This window comes from Cebus imitator, unplaced genomic scaffold (assembly GCF_001604975.1).
Source record: "Cebus imitator isolate Cc_AM_T3 unplaced genomic scaffold, Cebus_imitator-1.0 Scaffold335, whole genome shotgun sequence".
In the NCBI taxonomy this organism is placed as follows: domain Eukaryota; kingdom Metazoa; phylum Chordata; class Mammalia; order Primates; family Cebidae; genus Cebus; species Cebus imitator.
In genome coordinates this window covers 763,145-786,598 of record NW_016107650.1, presented here as the reverse complement: position 1 = coordinate 786,598, position 23,454 = coordinate 763,145, and the positions used below count along the sequence as shown (strand labels likewise).

Below are 23,454 nucleotides of genomic sequence, written 5' to 3'. Positions count from 1 at the left end.
GGTTGCAGTGAGCCGAGATCGCGCCATTGCACTCCAGCCTGGGTAACATGAGTGAAACTCCGTCTCAAAAAAAAAAAAAAGATTAATAAATTATTCTCAAATCCCAATTTAGCTGAAAAGTTTAACTTCACCACTACACCTACACTAGGGATATTAACCCAGAAGTTGGCTGTCAAATAAAAGCGCCAAATAGCCCATACTAATCTCAGTAATTCAGAAACCAAAGCAGCTGAAAATTCATTTGGTTGCATACATACAATGTGTTTAGAGTTTATTACTATTAGTAGAAAGATTCAGAGTAAATGCTAATTAAAACACACACACACACACACACGTGCGCGCGCACACACACACTCACACACGCACACAAATATGCCTGAAATTCAATGAACAGAGGTTAAAAGCAATATTAAGTACCTGGGAGTACAACCTCTGTAGATCAGTGACTCCTGCCAAGGTCACAAACCAAAAGATGTTTTTTCTCAGAAGATGCAATAATATCAATAGTGCACAATGTATTTTTTACAATTTTAATTTATTTTTCTGTCCCAGAGTAAAAAGGCATTCTCATCTGTGTTTTTTGTCTTTGGATTATATATCTTTCTCCCTTCCCTCAAGCACATTTGTGAAAACAAGTTGAACTTTAAATGTTCTGGAGAAAGTGAATTAACCACTCACTTTAAGGGCTCAGGAGACAGTTTTGTGCCTGAAAGGTTGATGTGCATCAAAGCCAGAGAACTACTAAAAAATTGCTTGAAAGATGGAGGTACTTCTTTTCCTTTCCTGAAAAAAACACAAGAGTCATACAAGTGGTTACACCTTCATCAAATATTTTCATTGACTGTGAAATCATTGATTGTGAAATCTACAAATCAGTCATATTTTCAGTAGTAATTTAAAAGTAAATAGAAATGAATAAATGTCCAAAATCTAAAGTCATAAATCCAATATCATTAAAGGAACCAGTTAAGTGAGGTGAAGAAATATTTAGTCCATAAAACAATTCATTGCTATTCTTCATAGCAAATGAATTCATTGTGTTTTACCTCTTGATCTTCAAGAAACTCCATGTTTGGAATTTTTAAAAATAGGAAGTCAGAGAAGACGTCTATTTCTCACCAATTTAAAAACTTTCCCACTGGGTGGCACAAAATGCTAGAGATGAATACCTGCATTTGGTGATGTTTTTAGATGTGGCAGGTTTCATATGCAACAAGGCTGTGATGTGATGTTGAGCTAAAACAGCACAAAAGTCCAAATGGCATGAAGCCTGCATTACAAATAGCCTGTTCAGCTGTTACGTCCATACCACAAACCTAATTATTTCAGGCCACGTATCAGAACAGTTAAAGACAAAACTACAAAATGAAATGGCTATAACCTCTGAACACGTCCCCTTGCTATTACAGAGGAAAGTATGTGGACCAAATCATACGGCTCAATAATAAGGCAGCATCAACACTATATGATAACGGTTTGAGAATTACAGTATTCAAGAGTCCGAGATGGAATCCGAACACTTTGCGTATTCTGCTCTACCTAACAGAAATGATGAAACGATTGAATAAGTCAGCATATGTGAAGCACTTAGGCTGAAGTGAAGCAAACACTCACGTAATGATCGTTATTCATATTCTATGGAGGGACTCATGGAATCTCAGAGCAGAGGGCATCCTAGTGCTTTAGCTCAACCACATAATATTCAATAATATTTAATGTACAGAGATCTGGAAAAATCTGTCAATATTTGGCATATTTTTAAAAATGTTTTAAAACAGGACAATTGAAGGCTATTTGAGAAGAAAAGTCAAAACAACTAAAATTTCTATCTGAGAAGATGAAAAATAAGAGGAAAGAGAATTCTGGTAGACTGTGTGATATAAGACATCTCAAACAACTCTGATTCCATGTAGTGCAACAAATTAAGCTTGTACATTCCTGTTCACTTTTTGCTGAGAAAATACTGTTAACTTACTCTAAATATATTTCTCCTCCTGTTATTCTGTCTCAGTGTTGACTCTTCCAATGTTTCCTAGTATTCACTGCCCCTTTTTAAAGAATGATGCTTCCTCACGCCATGGACAGTAGGCTTGGCCATGTGACTGTCTTTAGCCAGGGCGACACGAGCAGAAATGATGTGTATGACTTCCAGAGAAAAGCCTTGGGAGCCAGTATATGCACTGCCATGATCTCTTTTTCTCTGCTATATGACTGTGAATGTTCTAGATAGAGGCTGCTCTGCCTCCCGGAGTGAAGGTTATATACCAGCACACAATGGACATGTCACAAAACCACTGTTGCTGAAAGCCATGGACATTGGGGAAAAGGGGTCACTGCTACTGTGGAACAATCTAAGTTACCCTGATGGACACACTTATGAAATTATCTATGAATAAAAGAATGAATAGCCTGGCTGACAATCCACACCTCAATGTAAATGCAGTGATTTCAACAAAATTACTAAGGGCTTTCTACAACTATATCTAGGTAAGATACTAGGTATTAAACAGTTTAATCACAACCTTTCATGTGGAAGGTAAGATAATTTGTTAGTGCAATTCTCTTCTATAAGCTTAACAGCTCTACTAAAGACCAGTCATCACAGAATTCACAGTATTGTGAACTCAAAGTGCTGATTATACAAAAACCTTTATAGTCTGTGCTTTCATCTTGTAACCCAGTTCCCCAGTCAATTACTGCTCCACCAAAGCATGGCTTTGTAAGCTGCCTTCAAATATATGAGTTGACTAGGTTTCAATTAATATTCTCAAATGTTCCCCAAAATAAAGGTATCATGGAAAATTCAACTTTTCCCACCACTATATTTTCAGACTTCACACTCCCTAGCCTTAATCTACGGAGGTATTTGTGGCATATCTCTGCTACTGTAAAGATTTAATCTCTATTGAAGTAATAAAAAAAATTTGAGATACAAAATAATTGATTTGTAAGGCACAATTATGGAATAAAGCATGCCACAAAACTAAATTTTCCAAATAAGTGAGGGTTGCCCTTTTAAATATACAAGGCCTTTAAAAACTAATTAAGATAAAAATATTTCTAATATTAAGCAATACTGCATGTTATTAAAAAATGTATAGGCCGGGCGCGGTGGCTCAAGCCTGTAATCCCAGCACTTTGGGAGGCCGAGGCGGGTGGATCACGAGGTCAAGAGATCGAGACCATCCTGGTCAACATGGTAAAACCCCGTCTCTACTAAAAATACAAAAATTAGCTGGGCATGGTGGCACATGCCTGTAATCCCAGCTACTCAGGAGGCTGAGGCAGGAGAATTGCCTGAACCCAGGAGGCGGAGGTTGCGGTGAGCCGAGATCACGCCATTGCACTCCAGCGTGGGTAACAAGAGCGAAACTCCGTCTCAAAAAAAAAAAAAAAATGTATAACTAAAATGTTATTTATAACGTATGGTCATAATCATAAATGCTAAGTGTTGAACTGTATTAATTCTTTAGATGGTCCCAGATTCCGTACCCATATAATCTATGGACTTTTCATAATTCCTCTGATAATTCCACTATAGTCTCTCTTCATTCGAAGTTGCTACTATTTGTGAATCCTTGCTGCTTCAAATCTACGGCCTTATTCTGCAAACAATTATAGTGAGGAGTGTATTAGAGAAGTGTTCACCTGATCCTCAATTACTTCTACAAATGAAACACATGAGCTTTGAGACAACTATGCTCTCTGCTCTCCAAAAGTAGTTTAGGCTTCCAAGCTCATCCATGTGAAATACCTATAAAAGTTTCTAAAAGGGTCTTTCCCATATTAAGACAGAGTGCCTGACCACACATGAGAAATACTTCATGTAGGCAGGCTGGAAGTATTCATAAGAACCCTAACCTACATTTAAAATGATAAAACAAAAACTTGAACGTTCAAGGCCTAATATTCATCAATAATGCTTGAGGCCGGCTTCGTTCATGTGCAGTATTCACCTTTTATCACTCCATTTTCCTTATCACTACAACTTTTTCTCAGAAAAAGATACTTCTAGATGACAGTGAGAGCAAAAACGAATCTATACCGGTGAGAGAAGATGGTTCTGGACAGATTGAGCACAGCTAAATATTGAAGGCATCCACGGAGAAGAGCTCCACAGACCTGAAAAAGAAATACAGCACTCTCATTTTTAAATAATTCTAGGTCCAAACGAGTATTTTATTAGAGGTCCCCTATATCCCATCTAAACAGCTCTTCTGAGAACCCTCAGAGCAATAATTTTTTTAAAAAATTTACCATGTCCAGGGAACATTCTGTATTGGATAAATCCAGATGAGCAATGGCATTTGGCTGGGCCAAAAAATTGTACATGTGCTTCAAAAAAATAAAAGAGAAATGTTAGGATTCTAGAAACACACATATATATACAACGCAAGTTAATGTTTTAAATGGACTTTGCCAGAATTTCTCAGATCATTCTCTGCTCTTCCCAAGAGGATTACCAGAATTTTCTGTCATTCCATTATCTTCCCTGACAGTGAAAATCCCAAGAATAGTTAAAATTATGTTTGAGTAAAAAAGGTCAAATAGAATCTTGAAAACCAAACCTCCTTTTTGTGACACATGACTTCATTTTCCTGATTAGCTCAATTTTTATTATACAATTTTACAACAGTGCTAATTAATTTTAACTCCTGAGATTAAAATACCACCTGAACTACAGTCACTCTAACAAAATGCTAATCACTTTTAAAAGTGTTCACAGAACTACGAATTTGAATTTGAACCATAGGATGGTCTCAGGCTGTCCTCTTTTCTGTCCAACATAATGATTTTTCTACCCTTAGTTACTTCTCAAAGCTAACAAGAATGGCTTGGTGGCAATATGAGTGCTTTTTTTTAAAAAATCGCACTAATAGCTAAAAAACTTCAGGTTTCAGGGGGTCACAATGCCTAAACTTCCCCAATCCTCTCATTCAAGGTGATCAAAATAATGAAACCGATCAACACATTAGCTTAACTGAGACGCTGAACATCAAAGAACATGTTATTCTGGAATTACCCTGCATGTGTAGCAACTGCCAGGGCCCATCCATAACAAACTGAGTCCAAGCTCCCTGCCGCCAGGCAAACAGCTTAAATTCTTCTCTGCTTCACTAGATGCCACCGAATACTTGCGAAAACCAACAAGTTTATACTTAGTCTGTCCTTGCTAACATTCACTATGTGTAGCACTTTGGCTACATGGTGCTTCAAAAGAATCCTATCAAAGAATTCAGAAGAGCCAAAATGATAGCCTATAAATACTTTAAAACAGTCATACACATAGAATGACTTTTATTTTTATTATTTATTGATTTTTTTAAAGACAAGGTTGGCCGGGTGCGGTAGCTCACGCCTATAATCCCTATACTTTGGGAGGCCAAGGTGGTTGGGTCACCTGAGGTCAGGAGTTCAAGACTGGCCTGGCCAACATGGAGAAATGCCACCTCTACTGAAAATACAAAAAATTAGCTGGGTGTGGTGGCGGGCGCCTGTCATTCCAGCTACTCAGGAGGCTGAAGCAGGAGAATTGCTTGAATCCAGGAGGCAGAGGTTGCAGTAAGCTGAAATACCATCACTGCACTTCAGCCTGGGCAACAAGTGCAAAACTCTGTCTCAAAAAGAGAAAAAAAAAAAAAAGAAGAAGAAGAAGAAGACAGGGTCTGCATCAGTGTGATCTCAGCTCACCGCAACCTCTGCCTCTCAGGCTCAAGCCATCCTCCTGCCTCAACCTCCTGAGTAGCTGGGACTACAGGTGTGTGACACCATGCTCAGCACATTGGAGTTTCACTCGTTACCCAGGCTGGAGTGCAATGGCGCGATCTCGGCTCACCGCAACCTCCGCCTCCCGGGTTCAGGCAATTCTCCTGCCTCAGCCTCCTGAGCAGCTGGGACTACAGGTGTGTGACACCACGCTCGGCTAATTTTTGTGTTTTTTAGAGACAGCGTTTCACCATGCTGTCCAGGCTGGTCACAAACTCCAGCACTCCAGCAATCCACCTGCCTTAGCCTCCAAAAGTGCTAGAATTCTAGGTGTGAGCCACTGTGCCCAGCCATAGAATAGATTTTGTTATGAAAATTTCTGATTCAGAAAAGTCATTTTGCTCTCACTTGAAGATCCTCTGCCTCTTTGCCTGGAAAAATTCTCAAGAGACTTTTAAGTTTAGTGTGGCTTTGCTCCCAACCACCAGCTGGGGGAGCTCTTATCACCATAAAATGGTGACAAGACTATTTGGCCACACTCCTCCAAAGAGGCCAGGCCCTGCTAGACTGCTTTTCCTGAGGGCACAGTCAGGTGAGCCCCTGCACCTGCCGCCAGGCTCCTAGAACTTTCGCCTCTCCTGCCTACTCTCACTCAAGCCTCATGGTGCCACCCCCCAGGAGCAAGCTACAACAGGACCCACCCTGGCCAGAAATAGAAATCTTGAGCTATTTTGTGGTCTTAGGTGACTATTAATCTTCCTAGCTAAGTCTTATTAATCTTCAGCTTCTCCTTTTATCCATCCCTCTCTTCTTCTACTTTGCCACAGTATTATTTTAGTGGTTTCACACTGGCCTCCCTGTGTTATCTTGGGAGACAACAGATTTATGAACCGTCAGTGAAGGTAACACCTGCAACTGAAAAACGGGTTGAAAAAAAATCATGGCACATCAGGAATCAAGTATTATTTAAATAATGTTAAGTGCAAGGGAGAGGAAAAGGAAAAATAAGGGGGGCTTCATTCGAATTCCCTGCCTTACAGGTAAACTAAAACATGAGAAACAAGAATAAATTTCACAGTGTTTTCTAGCCCTGTGGCAAAGCTGTGGAATGCAAACTGAGGCCCTCCAAAGATGGCTGCTGACTGTAGACCTGTTGTTAAAGAAATATTTCTTCTAAATTCTACCTTGGTGACCAGAGGGGACCATTTGCCACACATGGAAATGAGATCGTGCCTGATCCACTGTGTCAAAGATCTGCCAAATATTACATTATTGATTCAGTTACATTAAAAATCTTATTATAATTGAGGGAATCATTTTTGCCTTCACACTCAAACTCTGACGACACGGCTCCAGGTTATATGCAGACCACTCTTCTCCCTATTTTATTCACGGAATAGACGGAATAGACGAGGACTCAGGCTTATCCCAATATCCCCTTTCAATTGTAAACTACAAAAACAACCATGAATCTTCCCAGTAACAATAATGAGAAACTTCAGTTCATCCTCCTAATTTTCCTTACCAAACAATTTAAACCTGTAAGCTAATGTTTTCTGTTTTTTATTTTTTTGAGATGGGAGTCTCGCTCCGTCACCTAGGCTGGAGTGCAGTGGCATGATCTGGGCTCAGTGCAATTTCCATCTCCCTGGTTCAAGTGCCTCTCCTGCCTCAGCCTCCTTAGTAGCTGGGACTACAGGTGCCTGCCACCACGTCTGGCTATTTCTTGTATTAGTAGACATAGGGTTTTCACCATATTAGCCAGGCTGGTCTCGATCTCCTGACCTTGTGATCCACCTCCCAAAGTGCTGGTATTTCAGACATAAGCCACCACATCCAGCCCCTGTAAGCTAATATTTTCAAATAAAGAAAAAAAAAAATTCTTCAGCAGCATTACTTCCAAAAAACTCTAAACTTCAGCATCATTAAATGAGAAAAAAAAAATAACTGTGGTGATATATGACATTTAATTAAGGAGCCTCTGGAATTTTCAGTAAAACGCTTTCTAAGTCATAAATAAATGATTCGAAGGTGCAATGCTAAAGAGAGAAGCAGGGAAATGTGCTGCAAAGTCATGTTTAGAATTATTCCAGGCTTACTAAACACAGGCCTTCAATGATGGAGCAAAGAAAGGAGAACTTACTGAGAGGTCATCTCCACGAAGGACGTTCCCTGAGAGGTCGAGGTGGACGAGGGTAGAGGCGGTCAATGGATTGGCACTGAGTGACTGAGAAAGGCTGTTCACCCCTGCAACAGCAAGAAAATCCAGGCTCAGCTTCCACTCCAGGAAACAAAATACGAGGCTTCTGTTGCTATAAATGGCCCAGCAGTCCAATCAAACTGCAGGACTCGGGCTAACCATAAGCACCGTCCCCGAAAGACGGTGCTACGGCTGTGTCTCCTTTTGACACACCCTTAGGAAGAGCAGGTTGGTCAAAGGCAAAACCCCTCACTGAATCAGAAGAAGTAATGAATGGGCTTCCCTTTGCTCCACATCTTCTGAGGTGTCCAAGGACAGAAAGGATTTTAACCTGAAGCCTAAGAACGATGAAAGTGATCTAACTGGCAATGTTTATCTTTCTCTTTTACTTTTTTTTTTTTTTTTTGAGACGGAGTTTCACTCTTTTTACCCAGGCTGGAGTGCAATGGCGCGATCTCGGCTCACCGCAACCTCCGCCTCCTGGGTTCAGGCAATTCTCCTGCCTCAGCCTCCTGAGTAGCTGGGATTACAGGCACGCGCCACCAGGCCCAGCCAATTTTTTGTAGTTTTAGTAGAGACGGGGTTTCACCATGTTGACCAGGATGGTCTCGATCTCTTGACCTCGTGATCCACCCGCCTCGGCCTCCCAAAGTGCTGGGATTACAGGCTTGAGCCACCGCGCCCGGCCCTTTGTTTATCTTTCTCTTAATGCTGCCAGGTGATTCTTGACTTCGTACACGGTGTTTAAACAATGCATGTCTGAATTCAGATAATGTAGGCTATTTAAAGTATTGGGAAGTTAAAAAGACAAGTATACAGCTCTTCTTAAATGTATTATATTCAAGGAAAAAATCTGAATTAAAATGGATTTCACAAAGAATGAGGAGCTATCTGTACACCATCTAAGATGCAATCATAAGGAAAATGTATTTTTAACACTCTATACTCTTTACACACATAGATGGCTCAAGTTAACATAAACTGAACTAAGCTGACAAATCCACCTCAGAAAACGAAGAGTGGCTGTGCGGCTGCTTATTCTGTGTGGAGAGAACTAAGTTCTCTCGTAGGTGGCTAACGGTTGACAAGCCCGCTGGCCACGGCTGTCTAGGGGGCCACTTCTTTTCAGAAGGTAACAGGAGCTCTTTGAGGTATGTCACTATAAAATGGGAGCCCAGAAGTATCTAATCAGTCCCTGAGACTCACTCACTCACCACAGCACGGATGATTTTTCTTAGCACGAGGGGAATGTAAGAGGTAGCAGAACTCCTCATGTGTCTGCCAAGAGTCCACGGTTCCAAATTACACATCACAGAAATACGGTTATTTCTAAATTGGGTATACTTTTAGAAATTATTTTTTCTTATTTCTCAGCAAATTTTTCAAAAATCCCAACGTATCAAACTGAGACTAAAGTAAGTCTACTACTCGAAAGAGAATCAGGAAAAGGTTTTCTTTCCCCTCCACGCTTGGGCAGACCCTTCATGGAGAAGAGGGGCCAAGGTCAAGTCTGCCAGTAAGAGCCAGCTCTGGTCATGGCAGCAGGACACTACAAGAGCTGTGGGGGGCAGATGCAATCTCCCACTGGAGCACCTCCCTGCTGTGAGCTTAGAACGTTCAGTGTAGGAGTGATAAAGGGGCCATTGTCTTCTTCTCCAGCTTCAGAGTTATAATCAACTGATTCTAGTGTGTGCCTGATAAAGGCTACTGAGCCATTTCTCAAGGGTGAGTGCACATTTGGGTGGGTACACAGGAGACTGAGACTTTGAATACAAAATATTTAAGTGCAAAGAACTTCTTGGCTGTCAACTTACCATTTACTAAATGCTAACAAAATGCTGGGGATTAGGAGATAAATATAAATAAGGTCATTTTTTTACCCTCAAAAATCACAAAGACCGTTAGGGAAAAACTCCATATCCTACATTATTCACTAAGAATCACTGGTGGAGGAATATCAATTTGTAAACCAAAGTCCTCAGATCTGCAAGGACTGCAAGGATTCTCATCAAGAAAATCATTTGTAAAATCGTTTCCTTAGTGAAGTATAACAAAACTAATATATTCCAAAATTATGAAAAGTCAGTGCTACCCAAGGAATACTCATTTCAATAAACATTTACTGAAAGCCTACTGTGTACCAGGCAGGGTCTTCAGAGATACCATCTGACTCGCTGAAGACCAGTGGAGTGCAAGACAGAGACAGCTGAATAATCACCATCCAGTGAGGCAAAAACTATCAATGGGGCGAGAAAAGGAGCAGGCAGTAGAGGAGGAGATTTGATTAATTGTGTTACATAAAAGGAACATACAGTGGCATATTAAAAAAGGTTGTTTTCTGGAGGTTATTTTCTGTAACTGTTTAAACAACCAACTTCCTTTAGTTTGTCCTGAGATTAGTATTAATGTATTTCTCAATGGGACAACTGAGTCCAAAACATATCACCAATGCCAGATTCTCACCAAGAAATCATTTGTAGCCGGGCGCGGTGGCTCAAGCCTGTAATCCCAGCACTTTGGGAGGCCGAGGCGGGTGGATCACGAGGTCAAGAGATCGAGACCATCCTGGTCAACATGGTGAAACCCCGTCTCTACTAAAAATACAAAACATTAGCTGGGCATGGTGGCGCGTGCCTGTAATCCCAGCTACTCAGGAGGCTGAGGCAGGAGAATTGCCTGAACCCAGGAGGCGGAGGTTGCGGTGAGCCGAGATCGCGCCATTGCACTCCAGCCTGGGTAACAAGAGCGAAACTCCGTCTCAAAAAAAAAAAAAAAAAACACAAAAGAAATCATTTGTAAAATCATTTCCTTAGTGAGGTATAACAAAACTAATAAATTCCAAAATTAGAAGGCTAGATTAGTCCCGACAGCAAAATGCTCCTTGACAAGTGTGGGCACTTGGCCGCTGTCCAACCTCTGAACAGACCAGAGAATCACGTTATCAGCTCAGCCTCACGCTACTGAAACAGCACGAAGGATTTCCTCTCCTGCCCCCTGAGCCCATGTTCACATGAGGCCTGCGTTAATAAGCCCATGAAGAGTGGAGAATTACACAAGTACAGATCTAAAATAAATAAATAAATAAATAAATAAATAAATAAATAAATAAATAAATAAGGCTCGCACAGCCCTAACTAAACACATTTACACGCCTTTCTTGATTCCGTCTAGTGATTTTGACCATTCTCTCTTATTATTGCAGTGTTTACAGCTGGAAAAAGGTGGTACCAGATGGCTCTGCCTTGACATAATCTGGCGACCAGCAGGACATTTGCTAGAAATCCAGAAAACTATCAGTTAGCTAACAGCTGAGATAAAGAAAGGGTATTTGGAGGCAGTGGCGATGTCATGGGGAGATTTTTTTTTTTTAATCTGTCTTGAATTATCCATCCATGAATATAAATGCTAGTCAAATTCAGCAGAAGCTTAACACTGCAATGTAATTCAAGTCATTTTAAATCTGTGACCCTTTCAGATCCTATGTAAAGTAATATCAAGAAGTTGATTAAAAAAAAAATAAACATTTCAAGATATCTTTGTCTTAGGGCAATTTGAAATTCTTCAGGCTGGGAGTGGGGGCTCACGCCTATAATCCCAGGCACTTTGGGAGGCTGAGGCAGGTGGATCACCTGAGGTGAGGAATTCCTCTCAACTAAAAATACAAACCTCTTCTCTACTAAAAATAGAAAAATTAGCTGGGTGTGGTATGGGGAGCCTGTAATCCCAGCTACTCAGGAGGCTGAGGCAAGAGAATTGCTTGAGCCTGTGAGGCAGAGATTGCAGTGAGCCAAGATACTGCAGCTGCACTCCAGCCTGAGCAACAGAGCAAGCACCTGTCAAAATAAAAAATAAAATAAAAATTTCAAGTCATGTTATAAAACAATGCTAATTCTCAAAACACATATTTTAACATAAACATATTTTATTGCAGGTAAGAGATAAATGAGAGGACCCTTATCTGTAAAGGGTACAGGCAATGTGGGGTTGTCCTTGCCATAAGGAGGTGGATGGAGAAGTCCGGCTGTGCCCATGGGACCTCCCCACTGCTACCATACTAAACGGACAGGGGCATCAAGAAAAGGTGGCACTGAGGGTCCTCAGAACCAAGTTTGCCCTCAAAAGGATAAATGATCACTCCATCCTTTTGTTTGTTATATAGTAATGAACAAATGAATTAAAATAAATATGATCAAGGATTATTAATATAAATCAGGTTTTTTTGTTTTGTTTGCCAAAGAGGTTCTCGCTCTGTCACCCAGGCTGGAGTGCAGTGGCACTGTCACAGCTCACTGCAGCCTAAAACTCCTGGGATCAAGCATTTTCCCACCTCAGCCTCCTGAGTGGCTAGAATTACAGATGCAATTCATATAATCAGGCTTTTAAAAACCAGCTCTGTCTTATAAAAGACTTAAATTAGACCTATGGAGCACACAATAAATAAAGAAAATGCCTTAAATATGTATAGAAGTCATATAAATTTTTTTAAAAGATTAACACTACAAATAGAACACTAACAAAAGATATAAACTTAGTGATTTCTCTAAAAGAAACACAAATGACTAAGGAACAAGGGGATTCAGAGGGGGTTTGCCTTCTAATTTACACTTTTTAGCACCTTCTAAATCTTTACCATAAATGTGTACTACAACGGTAATTATCACAAAAGGGTTTCTATAAAATGGATTTGCTGAAGTGGAACAGTGATAACGTAAAGGAGTTAAACTTAGCTGTAGGATCTTTAGATGGCTTCAGGCACTAGATCTGAAAACACTGACTCCTGGGGAAATCCCTTTGGTAATTTATTTTCATGGCTTAATCTTAAATATGTGTGTATAAATGTGTGCACATAAAATCATGGGACTTATGGAACTAATTCCAATTTCAAACCATTCTTAATTTAACTGCATATCCAGAATAATGTATGATAGCATGGATATACAATCATCAAGGGATGACTTTGCTTCATTCATTTATCCAAGGCACATTCAGTGAAACACTAAGAAGTGCCAGGACACAGCAATGAACAAGGCGAAGCCCTTACTGTCCAGAGATGTACAGGCTAAGGGACAATCAAATGCAATGGACCCACACTAAGAGGAATTTACAAAGAGCTATGGAGCACAGAGAAAGGAGCATCTAGTTATTCAAGATATGGTGAGGTGGGTTGTTTGAGAAGGCTTCAAAGAGTGAGTAAGACAGAAACGGCTGGGTGTAGTGGCTCATGCCTGTAATCCTAGCACTTTGGGAGGCTGAGGCAGGCAGATCGCTTGAGCTCAGGAGCTCAAGATCAGCCCAGGAACATAGCGAAACCCTGTCTCTACAAAAAAATACAAAAATTAACTGGGTGTGGTGGCGCACGCCTGTGGTCCCAGCTACTTGGGGGCTGAGGCAGGAGGATCGCCTGAGCCCAAGAGGTAGAAGCTGCACGGAGCCAAGACTGTACCACTGTACTCCAGTCTGAGTGACAAAGTGAGACCCTGTCTCCAAAAAAAAAAAGAGAGAGAGAACTAGAAGTTGAATCTCATAGGATGCACAGTAATCCAGCAGACATTCCAGGTGCAGACACTGAGGTTGCTCCAGGTAGAAACTGAGGCATAGAAAGACATAAGACAGCTCGGATGATGCTAATGATGATGGTGATGGCAGTGGTGCTGGTGCGGGTGGGGGTGACGTGACAGTGGCTGCTAGCATTTATTAGCCACTTTGTGACAGAAACCATACTGCATATCTATTAAAACATTTAACCCTAACTACCTGTGCAGAAATAAGATACTGCTATTTCTGTCCTATAAACGAGGCACCTGGGAACAAAAGCATGTTGATAAATAAGGTCAGCATTCAACCTTAGGCAATCTGACTACAGAGCTGACACTCCCAACCACTACGCAGGCAGCTTCCAAAACACAGTGACTTTCTTAAGAAATGGCAAGAGGTTCAAGAAACTTTTGTTAAATGGTAGTGCAGGCAGGTGCCAGGTGCTGCAGATAGAAAGATGAGAGAAGCACAGGCCACAAGAGCCCCAGTGTAGCAAGAAACACACAATATTTATACAATAATGTTACATACGTGATGTTGAAGTAATACAAAGGGAAGGGTCATTGATTCTGTTGTGGTCTTGGGAACAGGGAACACAGCAGAGTTTATCACAGATACACAGTTTTACCAGAACAAACTGAAGCTCTGTGAGAATATTTGGGGGTAAAGGCTGGGCCTGGTGGCTCACGCCTGTAATCCAAGCACTTTGGAGGCCAAGGCGGGCGCAACACCTGAAGTCAGGAGTTCAAGAGAATATTCGGGGATAAATTGTTTTTCAGGCATGCAGGGAAAACGTGGCGACGTACAAAGTACAATGAATACAGGGTAATTTCTAATACGATCGCTGAGGCGCTGCGTGGCAGAATTATTATAGAATCAACAGGATTTGATGAGTAAGTGGAAAAAATGAAGGTGAGTGAGGTTAGGAATTGATCTGGGGAAAAGATAAGGAAATGTATAAAGACAGAGATAGAAGGAGTGGTGCCCCGCAGTTAGGCCAACAGTTTTCTGTAGAGCAGACAGTCTATCTGACAGTTAGAAAGTCCAACTTGTTGAACCAAGAGAAACACAACCAGGTGCACCTAGAAATGTGAGGCAGGAGGGTACAGGCAGCCAGGGGAGTGCTCCCTGACCAGATGTACATATCAAAATTATTCTCTCCCCTGAAAGCACTGCACTTCAGAGCATGAGAAACTGAATTACATAACGTCTTCATCTGCCAGAGCAATGCTAGAGTAATGCAATGCATGTATTTTTAAATGTAAGTACAGAACAAATAATTCTAACTAAGGTAGAAGGTGCAGCAGAAATATTTCAGAAACACTGTTAGGTAAATAAGAAATACTGTACCTTTAGGTGATAATGAGGTTTTAGATAAATTTAAATGCTTTAATCCCTTTGGGAGTTTGGCAAATTGAATACTTAAAGAGGACACACCTGAGAAAGGAAAAAAAAGAGATTATTAGAATCTTCAGGTTCTCAGAACTGCATTTTTTACAATGCATGAAAACTTAATTTTAATTCTGACTGAAGATATCATATTTTTCCTTCTAACATCAGACTCTGTTTTCTAACCATTTACCACAAAAACCCCTTTTCTTTCTGTCCTACCTACAGGGTAAGAGAAGGCGAAGATTGTTTTATTAAGCGTATAATATCTGAAACTTTTCCATTGGAGATATTTTTCTTGGAGCCAAGTGTCACTCTTTTTTCTCATAGTTCTATTTAAAATGCAAATCCTCTTGGAAAGGATAATTGTTAACCCCTTTTCTTTTTAACCTCTGTCTTAATGAGTTGATCTCTCTTCTAGATGAGCAGATGTATGCTATTTAATTATTGTCAAGAAGAATAGAGTATATTAACTATTCTGATAATGGTAGATGGATGCCTATACTTAATTGGCTTACAGCTAACAACCTCATACAGAGCTACAGAGCATGTTTTAACTTCTTAAAGTTAGATTTTTTAACTTTGTATAAGTCACCAGGACGTTACAATATTTAAAATCTGGTATCTTCTAAATTTAATGGCCAGAGTGGGAGATTGGGAACACTAGCTCACTCACCCAAGGACTGCAATGAGCACAGACTGTTTTTTGGGAGGAAATAATACACAAAAGTATGCCCTTCATACAGGTCCTTCAACTGACCTCCTGCTGTAGACTAGTCAACATTTCCCCAGGGGCATGTTCTTGAGAAGGCTCCTTAAACAATATTAATTTCTGTTCCCTTAGACTAATTCTCAAGCTTCAGTGAGCAATAAGAAATTACTGCCCTGGTTGCTGCCCTATTATGTAACCCAAATTATCAACAAATCTAATCACAACTTGGAAGAAACAACATGGAAGTCATGCAGCTTGACTAAGCCTCTATGTGGGTGTCTCCCAAGAATAGTGGGTGTTCTGGGAGCCTCTATTTCCCCAGTGTGTTTCCACAGTCAAAGAAGTTTGAAAATCACTGGATTCAATCATGTTAAACAGGTTTTTATTTGAGTCTTTCCAGAGACTTGACTATGCTAATCCATTTTGTAAATTACAAGAAAAGGGAGCCTTGATATTTAGCTGATATATTCTAGTAAAAAAAAAAAAAAAAAAGTTACTAACAAGTCGATGGCAGGAGGTAGGAAGATCGAAAAACTGTTCAAACTTAATCCAAAAGACAAAAAAGAGAGGGAAAAAGGGACAAAGAAAAAAATGGAAACAAAGAAAAATACAGATTTCAACCCAAATATTTCAATGATTACATTAAATATACATCTATTAAATATGAATATTTAATTAAAACTTATTTATATCATTTAAAAAATATATAGACTCAAATACAAGTCAAAGATGTTTATTTGAATAAAAATATCTAATGTTTTCAATGGATTCACCTATAGATATATGTATTCAGAAGTGAACATAAAAACATGAAAAAAGATATGCTACAAATGCTAAGCAAAAGACATCTGATGTAGCTGCAATAAGACAATTTAAATTTTAGAGCATGACTAAAGATAAAGGGAAGATTTCATTAACAAGATACAATTACTCTAAATCTATGTTCTGATTAACATCATCTGAAAATAAAGTAAATCTGACAGTAACAAAAGGAAAATACATATATTACACAAATACACACACAAATATACTGATGGAAGTTTTCTAACACACTTCTATTAGTAGCTAAGAAATGAACAGAAAAAGTTAGTAAAGATACAGAGAATATCAAGAGCACAATGAAAAAAAAATGATTGATATATTTAAAACGCTCTACCCAGTAACTATAAAATACATTTCTTCAAAGCATACACTGAATATTTTCCAAAAGGGATCATATACTGAGCCATAAAGCAAGCCTCAACAAATAATAAAATGTTCCTTAGTACTACGAATTCATACACAGATTATCAGTATGTTCTCTGCTACCACTACAACAGTTCAAACAGAAATTATAGCAGTAAGATAATTAGAAAATCCCCAAATAACTTAAGCCATGTATTTCTAAATAGCAAGAGTTCAGGGAAAAAAAAAAAAAAAACCACAATGGGAATTTTAAAAATATTTTTATTTTGAGTTAAAACTAAAAACTATAGTATTAAAAATTTGGGGATCTAACTACAGCCACGCCTGGAGAGAAATCACTACTACTGGAAAAAAATTTTTAAAAAGATGAAAAACTGGAAAATAATTACCTAAGTATCCATCTCCAAAAATAGCAAATTAATCCTCACTCACCTCTGTAAACAGAAGGAAGGAAAAAAATAAAGAGAAGAATTCAATTAAATAAATAGCAGCTGTAAAAATAAGTAAATTTTAACAAAGTTGGTTCTTTAAAAATACTAACAAAATACTTACTCCAGCAAGACTGGTAAAATAAATAAATGAGAGGGAGAGAGAGAGATCAAAATGTCAAAATCAAATGAAAACAGGATCTTTATCTTTGTAAAGATCCTACAGGCACTGTATTATAATTGGAGGGTATAAACAAGTCGGTAAGTCAAAAAACTATCATTTTAATAGAAAGAAACAAATCCCTTATAAAAAAAACATGATAGACCAAAACTAATTTAAGGAGAGGTAAATAATCTCAGTAGTTTGCTATCTATTCAAGGAAACAAATTTATTACTAAAAAATCTCCCCACGAAGAAAAGCAAAAGAAGTATTTCCATTTCAAAAATAAGGCCAAGAGAAAAAGACTTCGAATCAAGAACATAAGAATACAGGGAGGCTGGGCGCCATGACTCATGTCTGTAATCCCAGCACTGTGGGAGGCTGAGGTGGGTGGATCACCTGAGGTTGGGAGTTTGAGACCAGCCTGGCCAACATGGAGAAACCCTGTCTCTACTAAAAAATACAAAATTAGCCGGGCGTGGTGGTGGATGCCTGTAATCCCAGCTACTCAGGAGGCTGAGACAGGAGAATCGTTTGAACCCAGGAGACGAGCCGAGATCGCCCCATTGCACTCCAGCTTGGGCAACAAGAGTGAAACTCCATGTCAATAAATAAATAAATAAAAACAATATAGGGGTACTGGAAAAAATCGAGTCAACACATCTGACTTTTGAATGCCCTAACATCTAAATCGATGCCATTTAAAAATATTACTTTACCTGTTTAACCACAAAAATATCAATTATCTCAATCTTTAGAATATTCTTACTTGGTAGGTACTATTACTAACTATTTTTAAGACAAAGAAGCTAAAGTATAGAGGAGGCGGTAATTTGCCCAAGGTCACTTAGCTAGAAAGCTGTGAAGCCCGGATGGAATTAAACCCATGTATTTTGACTCCAGAACTCACTAATATACACTGAGAGACATGAAAGATATAAAACACCAAGAAAAGTAAGCAGCAATCCTAGAATCTATATCTCTCGTCTTACTTAGAAGATCAAATGAGAGCCACCACCAAAGAGCTGGGAAAAAATATCAGCATATTTCAGGTCAACAAAAAACACTAGAGCTGGGATTCTAAATCGTCTGTCAATGAAATAATCAAATCTGAAATAAAGTGATGGGAGGAGCCTGGGAACGAAGTATAACCACGTCACTACAAAAGAAATTTAAAACTTAGCCAGGTGTGGTAGTGCACACCTGTGATCCAGCTACTTGGGAGGCTGAGGGGGGAGGATGGCTTGAGCCCAGGAAATGGAGGTTGCAGTGAGCCGTTACTGCACCACTATACTCCAGTCTGGGCAACAGAGAGAGACGTTCTCTCAAAAAAACAAACAAAAAATTCGAGGAGATGAAGTGAGGACAGACATTTCTGAAAAGACTGAAATCATAAAAACTAAGGTAATTGGGGCGGATGACTAGGAAGAACAGAACATAGAATCTGTAATGCTTAGAGGGGTAAAGCATAAATGTACACACTTTTATTAGTATTAGAAAACTAAAACCAAACTTTCCCCTAAACAATGCACTCTGACATTTTCTATTCCACTGCTTTAAAAAAAACAATGCTTGTCATGAATACCAAACTGACTTCATGGTCAGCTAACAGGTCGTGACCCACAGCCTGAAAAACAGTGTGTCAGATGAAGACCAAGAGCAAGCTGGTGAACAGACATGGCTTTGCAACGAGGACAAGCCAGCTTGTGCACGTGTGTGGTCTGTTCATCTTGTGTGGCTCCTGCAGAAGGAGAGCAGGAGGGCATCCAGCATTTGAAGCATCGCTCACATTATACCTCTGCTTACTAAGTCATACTCCAGCCTCCTTTACCACAAGCTCCTCAACAGTCAGAAGGCTGCAGGCCTGTCCACTACACAGATGTGAAAATAAGAGATCTCTTGCATCAACATTCATATCATAAACTCTTTCAAAGTGTCCAAATATGTCCCTGAGCCTAAGGTTTAGGTACAAAACCACATTCCATTTGCTGTTTAAATTCCTCAGAATTCTTGGCCACTTAACTGTTAAGATCTTATCTCCCTTCCCTCTTTTTTTTTTTAGGTGGAGTCTCTGTCACCCAGGCTGAAGTGCAGTGGCAGGATCTTGGCTCACTGCGACCTCCGACTCCCCAGTTCAAGCAGTTCTCCTGCCTCATTCTTCCGAGTAGCTGGAATTACAGGCACGTGCCACCATGCCCAGCTAATTTTTGTATTTTTAGTAGAGATGGGGTTTCAGCATATTGGGCAGGATGGTCTCAATCTCCTGACCGCAGGTGATTCGCCCTTCTCAGCCTCCCAAAAAGCTGGGATTACAGGTGTGAGCCTCTGCACCCGGCCCCTTGAATTTCTTGGAGCTTTCTTACAAATAACAGTCCCCAGCTTGGTCTTTTTACATACTGTCTAACTCAATTACAGACGCCTTCTTTACCCTTTGTATTAGTTTCAAACACAAAACACCATCACTGAAAAGCTCGGGAACAAAAATTACTAAAAGTTTTCTCGAGACTGAAATATCAATAAATATTTTACACTCAATTAGATTTCTTCTGGAATTTCCATCCATGAGCAGAAAAGCTACCAATCATCTTTAGGTATTTAGCCTGAATGAAAAAAAAAAAACAATAAAGAATTTGTGTTCAGGAGGCTTATCCCAAAGAGTAAAGAAAGCTGGGAGGTACAAATGCTGGCAGTTGTCTGTAGGCACTGGCAAACACAGCAATGAATGAATGTACAAGGGGCAGAAATGAGAAGTGTTGGCCTGTGAACATATTTTCAGGATGTCAAAATTTGAGGGTATGTGAGCAGAAACCACACTGGAGAGCTGGCAGGAGCATTCAAGGCTATCCTTGGAGTGACTCCTGATGACAATGCTGGTAAATGGGCTGCAGCTACATGAAAAGACACAAAGTCAGGTCTCAGAAGCAGGAAAGCAGAGGGAAAAAGCAGGCAAACACCATCTTTGAACACATGGTCTCACCGGACACAAAAGGAATCTCGATAAACTTTACCATAACTTTCAAGTGCAAATAACAAAACTATACAAGAGAATTAAGATTAAATAAAAGCAAATTCAATTTAAAGAAAATACTTTTGGATTGTGGACAAAGTCTAACATTAGATGCTGTGCATCTTAGGAAAGAGGGAAGGGGAGACAGAAAGCCAGGGAGTGAGGATGAGAGGAAGCAAGCTGCCGAAGCGGCGGGGAAGGAACGTCCACCTCTAGTTGCCATGTGAGTGGAAGGAAGTTAGTGCTGTATGGAAGCTTGCACAGGAGCTCCAAAGTGAGGGCAAGACAGAAGAAACTGCAGCTGCGGTGACAAGGAGTCCAACGTGGCTGCACCTCAGAGAACACGAAGTAAACAACGAGACAGAAAACAAGGGGCCTCCAATTCCTTCTTCCCCTTCCCACCCCCAAACAACGTGTGGTCTTTTAGGTGGGGCGTCTTTCGCATAACAGTGTTTCTGAGATTTATCCGTGTGGACACATGAGTTAGAGCTCCATTCTCTTTTATTTTAAGTAGTATTCCAGTGTACATATTATCTATACGACATTTATGAACGGAACCACTCTCCACTGACCAACATTTGGGTTGTTTCTACTTTTTGCCTGTTAGAACAAGTGCTGCAACAAATTAGTTGGATGTAAGTCTCATTTGTGGATAAAAGTCTCTGTGTGGGTATAAGTCTCCTTCCTCTTGGGTGATATACCCAGGAGTGGAATTGCTGGGTTATGCGGCAGATTTAACTTTCTAAGAAACTGTCTAACTGGTTTTGCAGGTGGTTGAACCATTTAACACTCTCACCAGCAACGTGGGAGTTGCCATTTCCTCACACCCTTTTCAAGACTTATTTTGATTATTGCCACACTCCTGCTTATGAAATGGTACCTCACTGTGGTTTTAATTTGCATTTCCCTAAACACAGAGAAGTGTCCCCTTCCTGGTCCATCTGACCTTTGGATTTCATTTGCTTAAGAACCTTCCTCAAACAACTACGTCCCGCTACAGAGATTCCTCCAGTCAGTCAGTAAATATGATCGATTCTCTCCCATCTTAAAACACAAAACCAAAATAGCCCTCCTGTCTATAATACTGTGATCTCCATCATTTCTTCTTTGTCACATTCACCTCTCTGTAGTATCTGACTAATGGAGAACATTTGTTTTTCCTAACAATTGAGTATACCTTAAAGAAACTACTATTCATCCATTAATTTCGGCTTTGGCTTATTAAATAAGGGTGTTTTTTGTGTGATCTAGTTTTCTAACTGAGTCTCAACCTTCCTGTAGATTCACTTCTTTACATGGTGACAAGTTACCCTGGAGATTTTTGCTTGAATACAACTTAGCTAACTTTTTCAGCCCGGAATAATGACCACATTAAAGACAAAAAGAAAACCTGAACATCTGTATCAGTATCTTCAGCTCAGTTTAATAATTAATGCTCATCAAGTATAACACTGAAAGGTGAAAGGCCTTATTCAATAAACCTGGAAATGTTTGCAACAGAAAATGAAAACAAAATAGTCCCACCAGAGATAAACCAATTCGTTCCTAAACCTTGCCCATCAATGTTCTACTAAGAATTCAAATTTTCGAGTTTCCCTTTCTAAACCTACTGACTCCTCTCTCTACCCAAACACTTTTAATAAAACTTTCTGACTCTTCGTGAACTCTAGTCCTCCATCCTCTCCCTATTCTAACACTCAAATCTTGTTAAATATTAAAATATAATAGTGGTACAGAGAATTCTGAGATAGTCCCCAAGATTCTCAGCCCCTGGTATATCCGCCCTGTGTAATTTCCTTGAACATGGGGGTGGGGAGCAGTAAATATACTGTTGACTCTTGAACAACGCAGGTTGCAACTGCACTGGTCCACTTCTGTGTAGATGTTTCTCCGCCTCTGCCAATGCTGAGAGAGCATGAAGGCCTCCTTTCCTTCCTCCTCCTCCTCCTCCTCAGCCTAGTCAATGTGAAGATGACCAAGATAAAGACCTTTATGATGATCTACTTCCACTTAATGCATACGATATATTTTTTTCTCTTTCTTATGGTTTTCTTAATAAAATTTTATTTTCTTTAGCTTACTTTAAGAATACAACATATGATAGATACATATAACATACAAAATACCTGTTAGTCAACTGGTTATTGGCAAGGCTTCCAGTCAACAATGCTATTAGTAAATTAAGTTTTGAGGGAGTCAAAAATTACATGTGGATTTTTGATTGCTTGGGGTCAGTGCCCCTCACTCCTGTGTTGTTCAAGGGTCAACAGTAATGGGATAGCCCTGCCATGATTAGGTTACTAATCACTTGACTCTGAGTTCATGAAAAACAGGGAAATTGTCATGGGTGGGCCTGATCTAGTCAGGTGAACTGTTTAAAAGACACTAAAGCATCAGAGAGATGTGCTCCAGCTGGCCTCAGATACAAAGCAAACTGCTATGTTGTGAGATAAGGGGGTCACATGGCAAGGACCCTTCTAGAAGCACAGCCTCCAGGAGCTGGGAATGGTACCCACTGGCAGCTAGCAAGAAATTGGGGGCCTTGAGCCTATAGCTCCAGGGAAATTAATTCCACCAACAACCAGTAAACTTAAGGGAACCCCAGGTCACAGATGAGAGCACAGCCCCTGCTGACAACTTGCTTTGCCTTGAGAGAGAGACCCAGAGCGCAGAGCCCAGCTAACCTGAACGCAGATTCCTGAGCCAAGGACACTATGAGAGAATAAATTTGTATCATTTTAAGCTGCTGAGTATGTGGCAATTTGTTATGCAGGAATATATAACTAATAAAATATATACAAAATAATATTTTCTTATCCTTTTGTTTCACTTCAAAAAAGGTTAAGCAGATCATACAATTTTAACATAAGTATTTATAAGAAAGGGTGGAAAGAACTGGAAGCCAGAAGAAACATCAACAGCACTTATCATTACCACTTAGCTTGAGACTACTCTTCAGGCATGGCTAAATTAAAACCCTCTAATCCTCTTACAATTCTGGCATCAATGATAATGAGAACTCTGCAGTACCTCTGTCCTCCAGGGGGTTGCCAGCAAGGTTAATCGTGTGGAGTCCTGAGTTGGGGTTATGCGCTAGAGCACTGGCCAGTTTTTGTGCAAAATCTCTGCAT

The 23,454-nt window shown here is 39.9% G+C and overlaps 1 protein-coding gene across 11 annotated transcripts in view; it reads right to left on the bottom strand.

Moving 5' to 3' along the window:
• The window catches only part of CARMIL1 (capping protein regulator and myosin 1 linker 1), a 351,508-nt gene that overhangs the window by 129,032 nt on the left and 199,022 nt on the right, over positions 1-23,454 (bottom strand). For all 11 annotated transcript variants that reach the window (XM_017505212.2, XM_037730170.1, XM_037730172.1 and 8 more), the window contains 6 exons: positions 23,354-23,448; positions 14,792-14,878; positions 7,850-7,953; positions 4,258-4,335; positions 4,046-4,122; positions 679-783 (listed from right to left, as the gene is read on the bottom strand). In XM_017505212.2, coding sequence (XP_017360701.1) covers positions 679-783; positions 4,046-4,122; positions 4,258-4,335; positions 7,850-7,953; positions 14,792-14,878; positions 23,354-23,448 — 546 coding nt within the window. The remainder of the gene's footprint in view (positions 1-678; positions 784-4,045; positions 4,123-4,257; positions 4,336-7,849; positions 7,954-14,791; positions 14,879-23,353; positions 23,449-23,454) is intronic.